The sequence below is a fragment of the Marmota flaviventris genome, chromosome 18, assembly GCF_047511675.1.
Source record: "Marmota flaviventris isolate mMarFla1 chromosome 18, mMarFla1.hap1, whole genome shotgun sequence".
In the NCBI taxonomy this organism is placed as follows: Eukaryota; Metazoa; Chordata; class Mammalia; order Rodentia; family Sciuridae; genus Marmota; species Marmota flaviventris.
Window position 1 is genome coordinate 47,702,623 of NC_092515.1, and position 19,135 is coordinate 47,721,757.

The window sequence follows — 19,135 nt, forward strand, 5'->3', positions numbered from 1 at the left end:
ACATATGACCTTGCTCCTCTAGTGGAATTGCTAGCTTGCAGAGGGAAAAAGCCCCCAGGAACCTCCCTGCTTTCTAATTCTGGGTATGAGTTTTCTCTAAGCTGCCTAGACAGAAAAATTTTATGGAATATTTTTCCATCTGGACCCTGTTTTGTTCACATGTACCTGCCTCATTATTTAATTTTTCAGCAAGAAGACAGTTTTGTGGTGGGCACAGCCGAGGGCACAATATTCCATTTTCAGCTGGTTTCTGTGACTTCCAATAGCAATGAGAAGCAGTGGGTGCGGACCAAACCATTCCAGCACCACACACATGACGTGCGTGCTGTGGCCCACAGCCCAACCGCACTGATATCTGGAGGTGGGTCTTGCTGTCTGTCAGGCTGCTGCTTTATTCTGCTCAGCTCTGGTCGTTTTCATACATAACTTCTCATTCTGTAATCTCCTTACCTCCCCCTTGCCCAGGCACTGACACCCACCTGGTTATTCGTCCTCTCATGGAGAAGGTGGAGGTGAAGAATTATGATGCTGCTCTCCGAAAAATCACATTTCCTCATGTAAGTATCATCCCACCCTCTGTTGGCCCCTCATCTTCCTGACCCTATGTCCTATAAGACTGAACACAGCTCATACTTGTGGGGTAAATTGTGGGATTTTGCTGTAGCTACCTTCTTCATTCTTCTATTTCTTATGCAAGCCTCCTGCAAAGACATTCTTTGAGACAATAGCATCACCCTGGTTCACTTTCTGGGAAAATAATTTTTTTTTCCCAAATAATTGTGGTTAATGATAATTCTTTTTGTTTTTGAGGGTGGACTCTATATTTTTGGATGAAAGGAGTAAAATCTAGGCTTCTAGAGTTTCTAGGTAAATAGTGCCATCTTCATAAGTCAGTAGTCCTCGACACCTGCTTCCACATTCCATTCATCACCAATTTCACTAAGTCTCCTCATTGTCATTTTATGTGTGTATATTTACATATACACAAACATGCATATATACATCTTTCTTGAGATACATTTGATATACAAAACTACATGTATTTAATGATTTGATGAGGTGGACATAGTCGTTATTATCTCTTTTTTTTTTTTAATATTTATTTTTTTAGTTTTCGGCGGACACAACATCTTTGTTTGTATGTGGTGCTGAGGATCGAACCCCGGCCGCAGGCATGCCTGGCGAGCACGCTACCGCTTGAGCCACATCCCCAGCCCCGTTATTATCTCTTGAATCAAGCTATTTCTTTGTCTGTGCTGCCATTGTTCTAGTTTGGATTAGTACGTTTTCTGATATGGATTCCTTTACAGTAGCTTCCTTAATGATCTCATTTCATTTCCATCTGGGTCATTCTAGCCTATTCTCCATTGATCTGTTTAAAAAGCAACTCTATTCATTGCTCCATGCTTCAAAGCATTTGGTTGTCCATACTGCCTACAGCAGAGAGACCTAATTCTTTAGTGTGGCATATTTACCTGTCTTGATCTTGGACTGGTCCTTCACTTTTCCTCACCTCTCCTTTCACATACTTGTACAACCCCCACCCCAAACAGTCTAACCATTCTGAAAAGTGTGTTTTTATTCCCTTGAATGCTCTTTGACCTTTGAACTATTTCATATAGTAGGTACAGCCTACTTAGAACATCTTGCCTTGCTTTCTTTGCCTGACTAATCTTTACCAGTAAACCTCATCTGGGCTCCTATTTTTTCCTCCACAAGGTTAGATTAGATATCTTTTCTACTTTTTTCCATTGCATGCTGTGCTCGGGCATGTTAAACTTTTTAGCATACTGTAGTGCAGTTGTTTATCATTGTGGTGTTGGGGGATTGAACCTCGGGGTGTCCTACTACTGTGCTACATCCCCAGCCTTTTTTCTATTTTGAGACAGGGTCTCCCTAAATGCTGTGGCTGGCCTCAAACTTCCTATCCTCCCGTTGTAGCTCCTAAGTAGCTGGAATTGCAGAGTTGTGCCACCATGTCTGGTTTAAAGAAGCTTTAAACCAGAAGCTTTTTGAGGGTAGTAATAGTTTTTAGTCATTGTCATGTTCTCAAATCCTAGGACAGGCCCTGTGTTAGTAGTTAACAAAATGTTTATCAAGTCAGTGGATTTCAAAATGTGCTAAAAAGTTGCTGCTGCGCCTGGTACTGAGACATCAAATGACCCTGGCCTATTTATAACTTTTCAATTCTTCGATACAGCGATGTCTCATTTCTTGTTCAAAAAAGAAGCAGCTTCTCCTCTTCCAGTTTGCTCATCACTTGGAACTTTGGCGACTGGGATCCACAGTGGCAACAGGTAAGAGGGAAGAAAGTTTTTTTTCCCCCTGTAAGAAAACCATAGAACTGGAGGTGTGACTTAGCGATAGATAGTGCTTGCCTATTTTGCCGGAGGACCCGGTTTGATCCCCAACTCTGCAAAAAAAAAAGAAAGATAACTGTAGAGAAAATACTAAAAATCAGAATTATAGTTGTTCTGCTTATGGAAAGAGTAAATTTTTCTGTGTTGATGGAAACTTACGGTTTTCCCTCCTGCAAGAACAAGCAACACAAATTATAGTGTAGAAATCTTGAGTAAGAGCTGGGTGCAGTGGTGCACACCTGTAATCCCAGCAATTCAAGAGGCTGAGGCAGAAAGATCGCAAGTTTAATGCCAGCCTCAGCAACATAGTGAGACCCTAACCAACTTAGCAAAACCTTGTCTCAAAGTAGAACATAAGGGGTTGGGGCTGTAGCTCAGTGGTAGAGTGCTTGCCTAGCACATGTGAGGCCCTGGGTTTGATCTTCAGCAAAATAAATAAAATAAAGGTATTGTGTCCAGCTACAACTACAAAAAAAATTAATAAAAGCACAAAGGGCTGGGGATGTGGCTTAGTGGTTAAGCATCCCTGGGTTCAATCCCTGATACAAAAAAAAAAAAATCTTGAATAGGATACTGGATCATCTCTTTCAACTTCTATATAGACATTGTCATTAGGTAAGGATTGTAGGGTCACAATTTGTCCTAGCTTGACTGAGATAGCAACAGTTTTAAAAAAAAAAAAAAATGGATAGGGACAGTCCTGTATTTGAGTACTTTTATTTAAAGTGGAGTCAAGTTGAGGCCACACAAACTCCTCTTCTACCCACCAGCATGCCACTGGGAGATAGAGATTCAGATGTTTGATGATGTATAATAGGGTAGAAGTAGTCACTGCTTTTCTTTCCATATATCCATAAAGCTGTGTGCCTCCAACTAGGAGAGTCCATTCTACCAAGAAATGACTTTTTAAGGAGAAAACACTGTACAGATAGTCTTCATTTGATAAGAAAAAGGCAAATTTTCTTATTTCAGGCAAGAATGGTGATACCCTTCCACTCTCTAAAAATGCAGATCATTTACTACATCTCAAGACAAAGGTAAGGAGGCCCTGTATATTTAGGCCCTAAAAATCCAGAATGTTTTTCCCATTCTGAATTTTGAGGGTTACTTGGTTCATGTCAAAAACGTCATAAATTCTAAAACTTATTTAAATGAAGGAAATCCGGAGCTGAATTTCTTGTAAGGATAAGTTGAACATTCAGTATTTATTAAATGAATGTATAAAAGAAATTGTGGGTACTGGAGTTATAGCTCAGTGGTAGAGCGCTTGCCTCATATGTGTGAGGCACTGGGTTTGATTCCTAGCACCACATGAACCACTGTGGTACTAGGTCCATCAACAACTAAAAATATATATATATTTTTTAAAAATTGTGTATTTTTGCTTCTCTTGATATTGTTATGAAAATAGCTAGATGGCACAAAGGATGTACAATGAAACATGATCCTCCACTCACCACACCCCCACTAGAGATCAGCACTGCCAATAACTTCTTATATATGCAGAAAATATTTCCACCTTTGGGCCTATATGTATCCTTTTTACATTAATAGGGCTGCACTCTACATATTTTTATATTTCTTTTTAAAAAATCTTGAATGACACAAATATTTGTATTAGTGTCTCATTATAAAGAATTTAAGGGGTGGGGATAGAGCTCAGTGACAAGAGTGCTTGCCCAGCATGCACCAAGTCCTGGGTTCAATCCCTAGCACCCCTAAAACAAACCAAAGAAAAACAAAGCAAGCAATATCAGTAGTTTATATTTTATACCACCTCTTTATTCTCCTTTTCTGAAATTATTGGTTAGTTTTGTAGCCTTTCTTCCATATCTTTCTCTCTCTCTCTCTCTCTCTCTTTCTCTCTCTCTCACACACACACACACACACACAGAAATTGTCAGGCATGGTGACACATGCCTGTCATTACAACTACTTGGGAGGCTAAGGCAAGAGGATTGCAAGTTCAATGCCAGCCTGGCCAACTTAGTGAGACTCTATCTCAGAAAATAAAAAGCTCAATAATAGAGTGCCCCTGGGTTCAGTCCCCACTACTGCAAGATAAAAAAGAAAGAAGGAAATCATCACTTTGTTTTCTAGATGGCACAAATAAAATTTAAAAATTTTTAAAAATTCTGTAAATGTTATATGGTACTTTTGTTCTTCTCCAAATATTTTTCATTTGTTCTTATAGATTTTAAAATTGGGGCGTAACAGGCAAAACAGAAAGTCAGTACTATCCCTCCAAGCTTTTCTGCATTAAATGCTTCCCTACTCAGGTTTCTCAAGTTGAGGTTTAGTGTGAGGCTACTTGTGAGTTAACGAAAGCAGCAAGGTAAGTGCAGTATGATAGACCTTTGTTCTTGGATTTGGAAATCAAAGTCACATCAGTTAGATTCTCTGCTTCTGAAATAAGAGTGACACAAATTTATGAGGATTATGTGTAGTCATTTGTGGAAATATCCAGAGGGCAAAAGCCTGAGGATTTATGTTACTGAATCTTGTCTTAAGTTTTGCACTCTCAGTCTTGCTTCCCACTGTTGTCAGGGCCCTGAGAACATTATTTGCAGCTGTATCTCCCCATGTGGAAGCTGGATAGCCTATTCCACAGTGTCTCGGGTTTTTCTCTATCGGCTGAATTATGAACATGACAACATAAACCTCAAAAGGGTAAGTGATACTTGAAATATGTGGTTGCATAAGAAGAAACTTCCTAGATGTGTGATTTCTGTATGAGGTGAAAATGAATTAGATGAGAATACTTGCTCAGTAAAAAGCTATTTGGAGACAGCTGTTACAAAATAGTCTTTTATTTTCATTTTGAATTGATTTATATTTTTGAGAGGGGTAGGAAAATGCTAAAGGTAGCAATAAAGTTTATGCTTTCCTGCTTAGTAGTTTCATATAGCTTAGTTGTTCCATTGCAGGAAATTCAGCATTTACTGTCATGATGAAAAGGGAGACACACAGTTACAGTAGGCATACTAGTGCTCTAGGCCCTTAGTTGATTGGCTTGCTTCGAGATGGGAAATGTTACTGATTTTTAAGCCTGGATGTGATTATTTTTGTTGGGCTGTTGATCTGCCTTCTTTCTCACTGGTATTTGCTGTTGGTTCTCCCAAAGGTTTCCAAAATGCCTGCATTCCTTCGCTCTGCGCTTCAGATTATGTTTTCTGAAGATTCAAAAAAGTTTTTTGTGGCATCAAATCAAGGGTCTCTCCACATCTTTCAACTGTTGGAAGGAAGCTTCAAGCACCTCCATTCTTTCCAGCCTCAGTCAGGTGGGAGTTTGTTAACTAGCCACGGGGGAGAGTTGTTAGAGTTTCAAATATAACTTTTTTTCCTCGTAGACCTCAGTGTTGGGTGTTCCTGCATGCTCTTCCCACCCAGCAAATACATTCACTCACGTGTTTGCAATTTAAAGTAGGAGGGGGTATCTGGCAGATGAAGATGCTGGATGAGATCTGAAATATTCTTCACACCTACTCTTTTTTCGCTGGATTTTTGATTTCCTTATTTGGGGCCAGAGAAGTTTCATCATGCTTCTTCAAGAGTTTTGTTAGCAGAGAAAGAAAAAAGTTAAAATCATCTTTAATCCCGATGCCCAGAAATAACTACCCTTAATTTTTTGGTGTTTTCCAATGTGTTTGAATGTAGGGATTTTGTGGACATGTTACATTTTGGTTGGTTGTTTGTAAAAAGTGAAGATATCCTTTTGTCTATAGTTTCATTACCTGTGTTCATTTTATGTTTATGACTATTTTTTTCATGCATGAGTATGCATGAGTGAGTGTGACTATTACTGAGTCAACTGTTGTAGCCTTAAATTTAGCATGCAGCTTAAAACTGATAATTGGATACTTCTCATGGGCTTTTCCCATCCCTTCACTTTTACCTGCTTCATTATCATGTAGTCTCCATCAGCCTGGGAAGTCAACTCTTTGAATTTTAACTCTCCCTGTTCATAAGCTGTTCCAGAAGCATACCAGTAGGGTTCAGATAAATTAAACTGATAGTATTTATAAAGTACCTATGATTTTTATAATAAAACTTGTTAGACTGACACTTTTAGCATGCTTTCTGTTATTGCCACCCATTCTTTAGCAGCTGGTATATGTCCTGTTATAAAGCTTTTTCATTGTTTGGGGCAGGGGGTTCATGTAGCACATATTTTGGCACAGAGACTGTCTTACTCAGATCTGAGCAAGTGATGTCTTTATTTTTATTTCTCTGGTCTCTTTACATGAGGATTGGCTAGTTAAAAACTAGTTAAAATTCAGGACTAATTTGCAATAACTCAATAGATTATCCTATCAGTGATTTAAAACTCTGTTGGTCTTGTTGGTTTCTGTCATCATCTCCAGGGCAAGGCTGGCTGTGGACATTGTAAATTCACAGACTTAATTGTTCTCTTGCCCTTACAGGGACAGTGGAGGCCATGTGTCTTTTGGCAGTCAGTCCAGATGGTAATTGGCTAGCAGCATCAGGAACTAGTGCTGGAGTCCATGTGTACAATGTAAAGCATCTAAAGGTAAGTGTAGGATTTCATAGCAGCAGTCTGGCGGGTTTTGTTGTTATTGTTTTGGGTTTTTTTGCAATACTGAGTATTGAACCCAAGTCTTCACACATGCTATGCAAGCACTGTACCGTATCCCTATATCCCTATCCCTTTTTAATTTAATTTTTTAAATGTATTTAAGTGGACACAATATCTCTCTTTTACATTTATGTGGTGCTGAGGATCGAACTCAGTGCCTCAAGCGTGCTAGGCAAGCACTTTACCACTGAGCCACAACCCCAGCCTCCTTTTTTATTTTTTGAAACAAGTCTTGCCAAATTTCCAAGGCTGGCCTCAAATTTGTAATCTTCCTACCTCAGCCTCCCAAATTGCTAGGATTACAAGCATGCACTACAATAGTCATCTTAGACTTTTTTTCTAACCAAAAATTTATCCTATTTTAGATTCTTGATTTACTTTGTTGAAATTCAGAAGCCATGCTCTGTTACATTAAAATCAGTCACTGGAAATGACAAAACTATTCATGCATAGAAATTTGAAAATCTGATATTCATGCCAGGTGAGGTGGCGTATACCTGTAATCCCAACAGCTCAGAGGCTGAGCCAGGAGGATCGCAAGTTCAAAGCCAGACTCAGCAAAAAGCAAGGTGCTAAGCAACTCAGTGTGACCCTGTCTCTAAATAAAATACAAAAAAAGAGCTGGGGATGTGGCTCAGAGATTGAGTGCCCCTGAATTCCATCCCCAGTACCAAAAACAAAACAAAAAACTGAGTCACGAATTATGACTTACCAAGTCCTCATCTTCCTCACAAAAATCAGATTAGAACTATTCAAAATTTACAGTAAGCATTAGAGTTTATAGACACCAAAATACATTTTCATAGATTTGTGTGTTACTGCATACAGAACTTAACCTTTATTATATGTTCCTGCCATGTACTAAAAATTTACCTTTGAGCTTCGCTTGCCATTTCAAAGAGTATTTATGGGTTAGGGAATAGCTCATTGGTAAACCACTTGCCTGATATGTGAAAGGCCCTGGATTCCATCCCCAGCATCAAAAATAAAAGAACCTTCTTTAGTGCATGTGTACTTTGCAATTGTACATAAATATCCTCCCTAGGCATTAATTTATTTTAAACCCAGTGTAGACTAGAGCTGTAGGTGTCCTGATCAGAGGCATATTTATGAGGAGTTCATTCAGACAAATTTACTCTGAGGGAAAAGCTGTACTCTTTTTTTGGTGGTACTGGGAATTGACCCCTGAAGCATTCTACCACTGAGCCACATCCATAGACCTTTTTATTTTTATTTTGAAAGAGGGTTTTCTAAATTGCTAAGGCTGACATTGAACTTGAGAGCTTCCTATCTCAGCCTCTCTAGTAGCTGGGATAAAAGGTGTGTACCACCACACCTGGTTGGAAAAGCTTGCCTCTTGAATTTTCTGCAGATGCTGTCAGTTTTCTAAATATAAGTCAAGGGGCTGAGGATATAGCTCAGTTGATAGAGTCTTGCCTCACATGCACAAGGCCCTGGGTTCAATCCCCAACACCACAAAAAAAAAAAAAAAAAAAAAAGAAGAAGAAGTCAAGCTGGGTGCAGTGGCACACACCTGTAATCCCAGCATCTTGGGAGGCTGAGACAGGAGGATCACGGGTTCAAAGCCAGCCTCAGCAAAAGCAAGACACTAAGCAACACAGTTGACTCTGTCTCTAAATAAAATACAAAATCTGCTGGGGACGTGGCTCTGTGAGCGAGTGCTGCCCGAGTTTAATCCCTGGTACCAAATTTTTTTTAAAAATGAAAGTCAGGTTTATTGACAGTGAAATGCCTGGAGTTTATGGAAACTTTTTAGAATTCTTTTGAGTTCCAAGGAGCAGTTTAAAATTTAAAAAAAAAAACTACTCGGGTTAGAGGTGTAGCTCAGTGATTGAGCACTTGTTTTGCATGTATAAGGGATTAATCCTAGCATCAAAAAAATAAAAATGAGCCAGGCACCATGGTGCACACCTATAATCCCAGCAGCTAGGGAGGTTGAGGCAGGAGGATTGAAAATTCAAAGCCAGTCTCATTAATTTAGCAAGGCCCTAGACAATTCAGTGAGACCCTGTTAGTAAAATAAAATGCAAAAGAAGGGCTGGGGTTGTGGTTAAGTGCCCCTGAGTTCAACCCCTAGTACCAATAAGTAAACGAAAACAAAAAAACACCAAAAAAAAAACTGACCTACACCATCTAGTCATTCTTGAGGGAAGGTACCTTAAAGAGTTGTTCTTTCTTTCTGTTATTTTTTTCCCAGCTTCACTGCACAGTGCCTGCTTATAATTTTCCAGTGACTGCTCTGGCCATTGCACCCATTAGTAACAACCTTGTCATCGCTCATTCTGACCAGCAGGTAAGAGAAAATTCAGTGCTTCTAATTCCATTCTACTAGATAGTAACATGGAAGCTGAGGTAAGGTTGAAGGATCTTTTCTCAGAAGGCACAGCATACAGTTATTTGTCCTGTGTGAAGAGAAGCTTCTGTGCGTGACCTGGACTCATCTTAGGCTACCAATACCTATTGTTTTGATGGGCACAGTTTGCATGGTGAAACAGATTCTAGAGCACAGAAACAGGAGGATGGAGGAATTTTTTTTTTTTTTTTTTTTTTTTTTTTTTTTAAGATGCTGATGGATCTTTATTTTATTCATTTATTTATATGTGGTGCTGAGAATTGAACCCAGTGCCTCGCACATGCAAGACAGCGCTCTACCACTGAGCCACAATCCCAGCCTGGGTGGAGGAATTTTGATGTGCTCATTCCACTCATTATTAATTTTAGACTAATAGATAACATGGGCTCAGGTCCTAAGCTGAATATGGGATGACAAGATTTTGAGAATTCATAGTGATTAAAGAATGTATAATCCACTTTTACCTGTGCAGGTGAGGAAATCAGGCATCATCAATATTCTGTCTCATCTGTAAAGTGGAGATGATAAGAAACATCATCATATATCCCCCTGACCTTAGAAAGATTAAATGTGATCTAGGGAGCATATTTGAGTAGACCTTTAGGCAAATGCTACTTAGTACTGTGATGAGAAGTTTTTACACTCAGACACACACACTGTGTCCAAAAACTGAAATCTCTCACTGAGTCCTTGACCGAAGGCTGAAGTTTAGTGAAGGTACAGCCTTGCTTTTGTCCACCTGACATCTTTTACTATCCATTGTTCCCTTAACTTTTTTCAGTTATTAAAACTGGTGGGAATTTTTTTTGTACCTGTTTGATTAGCAAGGATTACAGAGTTAATAAAATACAAAGTGTTATGAGCGAAGGAACCCTCTGATGCATTGCATAAATTAGTGTACCCCTTTGGAGGGCATTTTGGCAGTTTCTTCAGAATTTTTAAGTCCATATAGACTTTTACTCAGAAGTTCCACTTCTGAGCATTCTTCCTTTATGTGTTCAGTTATGCAAAAAAGACAAAGAATAAATTGCAGCCTTTTTTGGAATAGCCAAAGATTATAAGCAACCTAATGTCCATTTAAGCAGATGAGATAAGTAAATCATGATTAATCCATAAAGTGAGTGGATTATTACTGTTGATTGTGTTCTTCAAAAGGGCACAATTAACAGTTAAGTTTTGTATTTCAAAACAATTAGAAGAGCATAGAGAATCCCAACACATAGTAATGGTGTTCAAGGAAATGGAAATGCTAATTACTATGATTTGATTATTATATATTTTGCATATGTACTGAATTACAACACTGTAGTCCATAAATAAGTACAAATATTACATCTGTTAAAAACATGGAAAAAAGGGGGTCATGATCTGTGTAAGTATCGATAGGTACCAGTCTCCACAGTATAAGGGTAAATGAAAAAAGTATGGTACAGAACAATATTATTATATGCATGAAAAGTCTCTGAAAAGATGTGAGCAAGAAACTGAAGTCCAGCTGAGTGTGGTGAGACATGCCTGTAATCCAAGCACCTAGGGAGGCGGAGGCAGGAGAATTAAGATTTGAGACCAGCATCATCAATTTAGGCAGATCCTCTCTCATAAATAAAAAATTAAAAAGGATTGGGGATGCTCAGTAGTAGGAAGCCCCTGGGTTCAGTCCCCTACTACCTCTAAAAAAAAAAAAAAAGGAAGAAGAAGAAGAAGAAAAACAAATTGAAGGCTGTTCTTGTCTTCAGGAAGAGAAAGATCAAGATCCAAGGTTTGCCCCCACTGCCACTCCCCAACAAGATTAGAGGCAGCCACAGGTCACAAAGGCAGGGGAGCTTGGCTAATCAGACTCTTGCCCAAGAATTGGACAAAAAGACAAATTCTGGTCAAATAGTAGTTGGCTCTGAACTCCTTGGATATAGGAGTTCACTGGCTCCAAGGCAAATCTGAACTGGATGGGCCAAAGTTACAAGGGAGCAGGAGCCAGGAGCCAGCAGTAAGCCGAGAGAGTCAATGTAGAGAAAATAGAAGATCAGGAAGGAGAGCGGGGGTTGTCTGGCAACTTTCCAGTTCTTGTGTGTGTTGCATGTTGTATTTTTGTGACTGTTCTACCTGCTTATCAATAAAACTTCTTTCACTTAGGCAAAAAAAAAAAAAGATTGCAGGGTAGCTGGGTACTGAGACACACGCCTATAATGCCAGCAACTCAGAAGACTAAAGCAAGAGGATTGCAAGTTCAAAGCCAGTGTCGGCAACTTAGTGAGACCCTGTCTCAAAAAATAGTTAGGTGTGGTAGCACATGCCTGTAATCCCAGCAGTTTAGGAGGCTGATACAGGAGGATTGAGAGTTCAAAGCCACCCTCAGCAAAGCAAGGTGCTAAGCAACTCAGTGAGACCTTCTCTCTAAATAAAATACAAAATAGGGCTGGGGATGTGGCTCCGTGGTCAAGTGCCCCTGAATTCAATCCCTAGTACCCTAAAAAAATAAAAGGTCTGGGTATGTGGCTTGGTGGCGCAAGTAGTACAGCACCCTTGGGTTCAATCCCCCATATCAAAAAAAAAGTGTGTGGGGGAGATTGCAGGATAACTTCTTTTCTCTTATTCTGTAGTTTACCTTTACATTTAAAAACAAGTGGTAGGAAAGCATAAGACTAAATATGGTATAGTCAAGTATTGTTTAGATATTTTCTGTTCAGGAATCAGGGCTAAGACCCATAAAGGTTATGACCCTTTTGGATTTTTGTGGGTACTGAGCTACATTCCCTCTGAATCTTTACTTTCATCAGGTATTTGAGTACAGTATCCCAGAAAAACAGTACACAGAGTGGAGCCGGAATATCCAGAAACAGGGGTTTCACCATCTTTGGCTTCAAAGAGATACTCCCATCACACACATCAGTTTTCATCCCAAGAGACCAATGCACATCCTCCTCCATGATGCCTACATGTTCTGCATCATTGATAAGTCGTTGGTGAGTTCTGCACTATCCCCCCCTGAATGTTTTTCACTTAGGAATCTTTAAATTCTTAGAGACTAATGAGAGAAAGAATCAGAATTAAGTATCCTAGTATATTTTTTGGTGGAAAGCAGCTTTTGATATATTTCCTCATTTGCATTTCCACTGTTGGGAGGCTTTCAGGGAAGGGGTTAGCCTTTGTATGCTGGTGTTTGTTGATATGATTATTTCTCTACTTTGCCAGTAAGCACACAAACTTAAGTAGAAAAGTGATTGGGTTGGTATTCACAAGATCACTCTCATCAGGGAACACCATTGATTTGACGAACTTATTTCAACTCAAAATCCTAGGGTGGCTGAATAAAGTGGTTTCGTTAAATTAGATGTTTTGACCACTGTATCCCTTGGCTAAAGATCCTGTAGCAGGGAGGAGTTGGTCTTAAAGTCTTGAGAAAAGTTCAGTCAGAAAAAAGTCCTTTCTTCGTGACTATGATTCTTTGCAAGCTGCTGTTTGATTTACCCCAAATATACATGTCTTTTTTTTTTTAATTTTTTTATACCTTTATTTTATTTATTTTTATGTGGTGCTGAGGATCGAACCCAGTGCCTCACATATGCTAGGCAAGTGCTCTGCCACTGAGTTACAGCCCCAGCCCTTTATAAAATTTTGTAAAGATATTTTTTTAGTTGTAGATGGACACAGTCTTTATTTATTTATTTATTAGTTGTAGTTGGGCACAATACCTTTATTTTAATGTGGTGCTGAGGATTGAACCAGGGCCTGCATGTGCTAGGCGAGTGCTCTACTTACTGCAAAGCCACAGCCCCAGCCTACAATCTTTATTTTATTTTATTTATTTTTATGTGGTGCTGAGGATCGAACCCAGGGCCTCGCACATGTCAGGCAAGTGCTCTACCGCTAAGCCACAACCCTAGCCCCCAAATATACATGTCTTTACTGGGCAGAGGCTTTCTTTCCTAGGAGCATTATGAATTATGGCCATGCCAGCACTGCACTTTGGGCTTAGATTACAACCAACATTGGCTGTTTTGGTGTATCTACGAAGGTCGGGGTGGAAGGAGCATGGGGAAACAAGCAGATGGTTCTAAAGGAAGTGTGCATAGGGATGTGTCACTGAAATTCATCTCGTGGGCCGTGTCCTCTAGGTGTGGGAAGCAGAGCTGGCTGACAAGTGCCTTCTGCAAGATGAGTGATACAGGAAGGGCCCCTCCTACTCGCATGCTTCCCTGTAACTTGGTCCAGATGGCTTTTTCTCAAGCCTTGGTGATAAGTCCATCACTTCCTCAAGCTGGGAACAGTTATTTCCCAAGAAGTCAGAGATGGAAGTATCATTTGTTTCGCCAGAGGCCATTTCTTAAGGTGTCAGTGACATCACTGGTAGTGGTTTGTGTTGAGGTTTCACCTGGGGAGAACTTCAGTCAGTTAGCCAGTCTGTGATCTTGTTGGGGAAGAGTCTAGAAAGCACAAATCCTGTGTGGGCTGAGTTTCTGCACATGCTGATTTATTCCATTCTGACAAAGTGTTGCTGGTGAGATTAGCCAAAAGCCTTAGCTGGGTCCTTTGATCTCGTGGAGTACCAAGTGCTTTCTTGCCTCCTCCTGCCCTATTTATCTGAGGTATGACTGGAATAGTTCCACAACTGTCTTTCCAAAGTAAGGAAAATAGAGGTAAAATACAGAAGTAGTGAATAATCAACATGGTAATTGGAAGATGGTGTTGGCCTGAAAAACCACTACAGTCCTTTGGTCTGTGCAAGTTCAATAAAAGTAACATTTTAGGCAGGCATAGTGGTGCATGTGTGTAATCCCAGTGGCTTGGGAGGCTGAGAGAGGAGGATCACAAGTTCAAAGCCAGCCTTAGCAACGGTGAGGCGCTAAGCAACTCAATGAGACTCTGTCTCTAAATAAAAATACAAAATAGAGCTGGGGATGATGGCTCAGTGGTTGGGTGCCCCCGATTTCAATCCCCGGTACCCAAAATAAATAAATAAAAAATAAAAGTAACGTTTTAAATAGTGTCCTTTGTCTTTTTAGCCTCTTCCAAATGACAAGACCTTACTCTACAATCCACTTCCTCCCACAAATGAATCAGATGTCTTCCGGAGGCGCACAGCCCACGCCTTTAAAATTTCTAAAATATATAAGGTAAAATATCTTGTTGTATGTTGCATGGCTGACTTCTCTTGGTATTATCAAAATGTAATAAGCTCCACAATAAGAAGACAAGAACACCTTCACTTTATATGTAGAAATCCTGGTTTGGGAGGAACAGATGACCATTTGAGGTCCTCTGTCCCTATGTCTCGATTCCGTTGTTCTTGCCTCAGTAAATTAGAAGCATTTCTTTTTCATTGTTCTTAAGTTAGAGGCAGGTGTTCAATACTTATCTCAAATGATGTTGGTGCTCCGGTGGGGGTCTTTTAAGGGTGAAAGCTGGTTTTTCAACTTGACTTCCTGTTAGAGAATGTTCCTGACATGAATTTTAAGCAAATGCAAGTCACTGAATTAGTTGTGATTTCCTCTTTTTATGGCAAGTCTTTTCACTGTATATTAAACATATCCATTGAGCTTATGATGCTACAGCTACTTGAGCCAACTCAGAGTTTTTCCACAGTCAGATTTTTTTAATGGATGGATTCATTTAAAAGCTCACAACTTCCTGACTGTTTTGAGTGCAGGAAAAATTGTTAGACTTGGTTTCATCGAGCTTTGAATGAGGCTAACTTTTTAGTTCAAGTCTATTCAGAACTGGCCCTTGATTATAACTCCTGGTGGCCTTACTATCATCTCTCTGCAGCCCTTACTCTTCATGGATCTTTTGGATGAAAGGACACTTGTGGCAGTAGAACGGCCCCTGGATGACATCATCGCTCAGCTCCCACCACCAATCAAAAAGAAGAAATTTGGAACCTAGAACAGGGCACTGTCTGTGTCCTTCCTTGAACTGTCTACCCTGTTTCTTTACACAAATCATGATAATAAAACAAAGTTATTCTTTAGAACAAGTCATTATTAATGTTATCTTCTAAAACAATGGACAGTAATTTCCCTTCACTGGATAAAAGTGAGTGGAGATTTCCTGCAATGGGGATAATGTTCTGAGTAGCCACAACTCATCTAGATTTTCCAGTTTCCTGTTTGTTCTTTAGATCTCAGAAAAAAAGGTGATCTGTCCCTGTATTTCCTACCATGTGCCTGAATCTTCAGAGGGCTGAAGGTCACTTCCTGCCAATATGCAACCTATGCAAAGGCATGAGAAGGTGTCCCCTGGAGGGCAGGGGATTGTGGTTACATATTAAAGATAGCCTCACCACTAACAGCCATAATCAGCCTTAGGTTCAAGGAAGAATTTTAGCTGCAGCATCATGAGAGAACGATCCATTGAAAAATAAATGCATTTTTGCAGTCAGCTGTTAATTTTATTTAAAAGAAAAAAAATCAGCCATTACCCATCTTTTCACCTATCATATGTCAGTATCGAAAGCTAAGAAAACATTAGGGATTTTGTTGGAGAGTAGGAGGAGAGGTAGGGACCCAAGAAAAACCATATATGTCACCTTTTCTGTTCCTTTCTACCTGCTTTGACATTTTTATGATTGACTAGTTTCAGTGTGATCTTTAAGTTAGAACATGAGGAACTGCAGTTAACCTGAATGGAGGAAATAAATTTCCCATCTCAGTGGATGTATTCTGTTGTCTGCCTGTGGAAACCCAGTATGTATGGTTTTATTTTGGGGGATGGAGGGCTGAGATACAGGCACAAAAGTATGTGGGTTCTGATGGCATCATGAGTGAAGTGCTGGTAAAAAACATTTTTGCCAAGGTGAGCCACACCCTCCAATCTGGAAAGGGAAAATAAGTATGGGAATTTAAGGCAGATGTGTGGGAGGAGAATTAACAGAAGAGAGCCAAATAGCCTAATCATTTGTGACATAAAGGACAATATATCCCATTTGACAAGAGGGCACAGATAACAAGGTTTACAATAGTTGGCACTTTTCTGCCCCATCTGTTTAGGTTTTACAGTGATAGAAGTAATTTAAAGAAACAGCTGTAATTTCTTTGATCACTATGTAAAATAATTTCTTCTTGAATAAGTTTTCTTCTATAACACTGTTGCCAGTCTGTGTTAGAGTGGATTATTGATGACCTTTCCATGGTCAATCCCAGCCTTCCTAAAAAAAAATGTTATGAGTTGCTGGGTTATGGTGGCTCATGCCAATAATCTCAGCTACTCAGACAGCTGAGGCAGGAGGATCATAAGTTTGGGACAGCCTGGTTAACAGAGCTTTTAGTTTTATTTTTCAAAATAAAAAATTCTAAAATTAAAAAAAAAATTTTTTAGTTGTAGATGGACACAATACCTTTATTTATTTTTATGTACTTCTGAGGATCAAACCCAATACTTCTCCTGTGCTAGACAAGTGCTTTACCACTGAGCCACAACCCCAACCCCTCAAAATTTATCAAAATAAAAAAATAAAAGCTCTTGGGTACATATTAATGCAGTGATAGAGGGCTTGCCTACCATAAGTGAGGTCCTGAGTTCCATTCCCAGTACCACCAAAAAAAAAAAAAACCAGTTTCATGTGGTTGAAACCAAAGTCATTGGTTTACATTGAATGTGAAGAGAGGGAGGCTAAGATGCCTTAAATATTAACTTGCTTACTTTTCACTGTTTAAAAAGCTTTAAATCCAGGAAATTGTTATTAACTGGAGTCTAGTTTGCAATTTGACTTTTTTTTTTTTTTAGCGGTACTGGGGATCAAACCCAGAGCCTTACATATTCTAGGCAAGTACTCCACTACCGAGCTACACCCCCAGCCCACTTAGCCATATTTAAAAGCTCCTGGATTGTAGAGGATCTATTTCTGACAGGCCTCAGATCATTTGAGTGAAGAAGTAAAACTGAAAGTGGAAAGCATTTCTTTGCAAGGCTTCCAGCCTATGATTTGGACTTCCATAAATGGTATGGGAAGTAAAAAAGCATTGGGCCTTGAAATTGTCCTTAAGTAGAAAACTAGGTAAAATTAAGCAAAAATCAACTGGGGCAAGTTAGAGAAATTAGGAAGTATGAAAGACAAGCCAATGTTAAGTCAGAGGAACACTCAAGTACACATTTCCCACACATTGGGGAGTTATGTAAACTGGATGTTTTAAGTAGTTTCATCTTTGCTATTATGTTTGTTTTGGGCATTGCAGGGTGCTGTTCATACTTGGTTCTATTTGATTTGATATAAGACCAGTCTAGGAATGGTGTTTCTTCCAACTGGATTCAAATGCTTTAAAATTTTATTTTTACCATGTACTGGTTAGTAATCTGACTGGATAATTCAGCGTTACCCTGGAGGCATATACATATACAAATTAGACTGAGAAAAACTAAAATCTCAGAATAGTGAAAGAAAGTTAGAAGTCATCTTTTTTATTTTTGTTTGTTTTGTTGTGTTTTTTTTTTTAAGCTTTCTTTTGAGCATCAAAACTTTCTTCAAGCTGGGCACAGTTGCACATGTCTGTAGTCCCAGTGACTTGGGACACTGAAGCAGGAGGATTATAAATTCGAGGCCAACCTCAGCAACTTAGTGAGACCTGTCTCAATTTTTAAAAATAATTAAGAGCTGGGGACATGGCTTAGTGGTAGAATACCTCTGGGTTCAATCCCTAGTACAAAAAAAAACCAAAAAAACTCTAAGTGGAATTTTATTTTGAACTACAATCTATACTGTAGAGAAAAGTGGAGCTTTTCTAGTTGGAGGTAGGGGAAGCAGCTGCAGTTTGTATACTCACGGAAGAGGAAACCGTGATGAAATTGATTTTTTTCCTCCCTTATAATCATACAGTGATTTGTTAGAGACCATGGTAGTACTCTTAGGATTATTCTTTGACTGTCTTTAGTTGAAGGGACCAGGTCATAAATATGATGACTAGCAGGTGTGGTACACTAAGAATTTTCCATTTCAGAGAAATGCAGAGAAGGTGTTGAAGCATTTCTTTGTCTGCCTGAGCATTGATATAGTTCTAATATTATGTGAACAATCTTTTGTGTTAACCATATAGTGTTGTGACAGACAACTTGGTACGTTGTCTCCTAGTCCTCATTTGGGGTGTTTGGGAATAATTCATGGGTGTGAGAATGCTAGCTTAAACTGTGTCCATTTTCTTTGCCCTTTAGACTGGCTGTATTCTCATTGGCAGTGGTTGAAGGTACTCATTTCCTTACACCTTTCCAATGCATGGATAGACTAATTTGACTTCTCAAAGGCATGAAAATAGTATTTCATTTTATCTTGCATCTTCCAATTTTTTTAATTTTTTTTTTTTTTTTTTGTACCAGGGATTGAACTCAGAGCCACTTGACCACTGAGCCATATTCCCCAGCCCTATTGTATTTTATTTAGAGACAGGGCCTCACTAAGTTGCTTATCGCCTCACTTTTGCTGAAGCTGGCTTTGAACTTGTGGTCCTCCTGCCTCAGCCTCCAGAGCCACTGGGTTTACAGGTGTGTGCCACCATGCCCAGCTTGCATCTTCCTGTTGATTAATGAAGTTGCTCGCTTTTTTTGGCTGCCTGTTTGGTTGCATAAATTGCATGTTTATTGGGGCTGGGGTTGTGGCTCAGGTGGCTCAGTGGTAGAGCACTTGCCTAGCATGTGTGAGGCACTGGGTTCAATTCTCAGCACTTCGTATAAATAAAAAAAAATTTTTTTAAATTGCATATTTATAACCTTTTCCCTACGTTTTTTGGATTATTTATTTACTTATTTATTTGTGGTGCTGGGGATTAAACCCCGGGTTTTGTGCATGTGAGGCAAGCACTCTACCAACTGAGCTATACCCCC

At 39.4% G+C, this 19,135-nt stretch overlaps 1 protein-coding gene across 3 annotated transcripts in view; it reads left to right on the forward strand.

Annotated features, from left to right (window-relative positions):
• Utp4 (UTP4 small subunit processome component) overlaps positions 1–15,302 on the forward strand; it is a 28,100-nt gene extending 12,798 nt beyond the window's left edge. For 2 of the 3 annotated variants that reach the window (XM_027933306.2, XM_027933307.2), the window contains 11 exons: positions 190–361; positions 466–557; positions 2,201–2,297; positions 3,333–3,397; positions 4,908–5,030; positions 5,485–5,641; positions 6,785–6,891; positions 9,176–9,271; positions 12,106–12,291; positions 14,332–14,442; positions 15,095–15,302. In XM_027933306.2, coding sequence (XP_027789107.1) covers positions 190–361; positions 466–557; positions 2,201–2,297; positions 3,333–3,397; positions 4,908–5,030; positions 5,485–5,641; positions 6,785–6,891; positions 9,176–9,271; positions 12,106–12,291; positions 14,332–14,442; positions 15,095–15,211 — 1,323 coding nt within the window. In that variant the 3' untranslated portion in view covers positions 15,212–15,302. The remainder of the gene's footprint in view (positions 1–189; positions 362–465; positions 558–2,200; positions 2,298–3,332; positions 3,398–4,907; positions 5,031–5,484; positions 5,642–6,784; positions 6,892–9,175; positions 9,272–12,105; positions 12,292–14,331; positions 14,443–15,094) is intronic. The other variant, XM_027933309.2, reaches the window with a different exon arrangement.
• Positions 15,303–19,135: the final 3,833 nt, after the last annotated feature.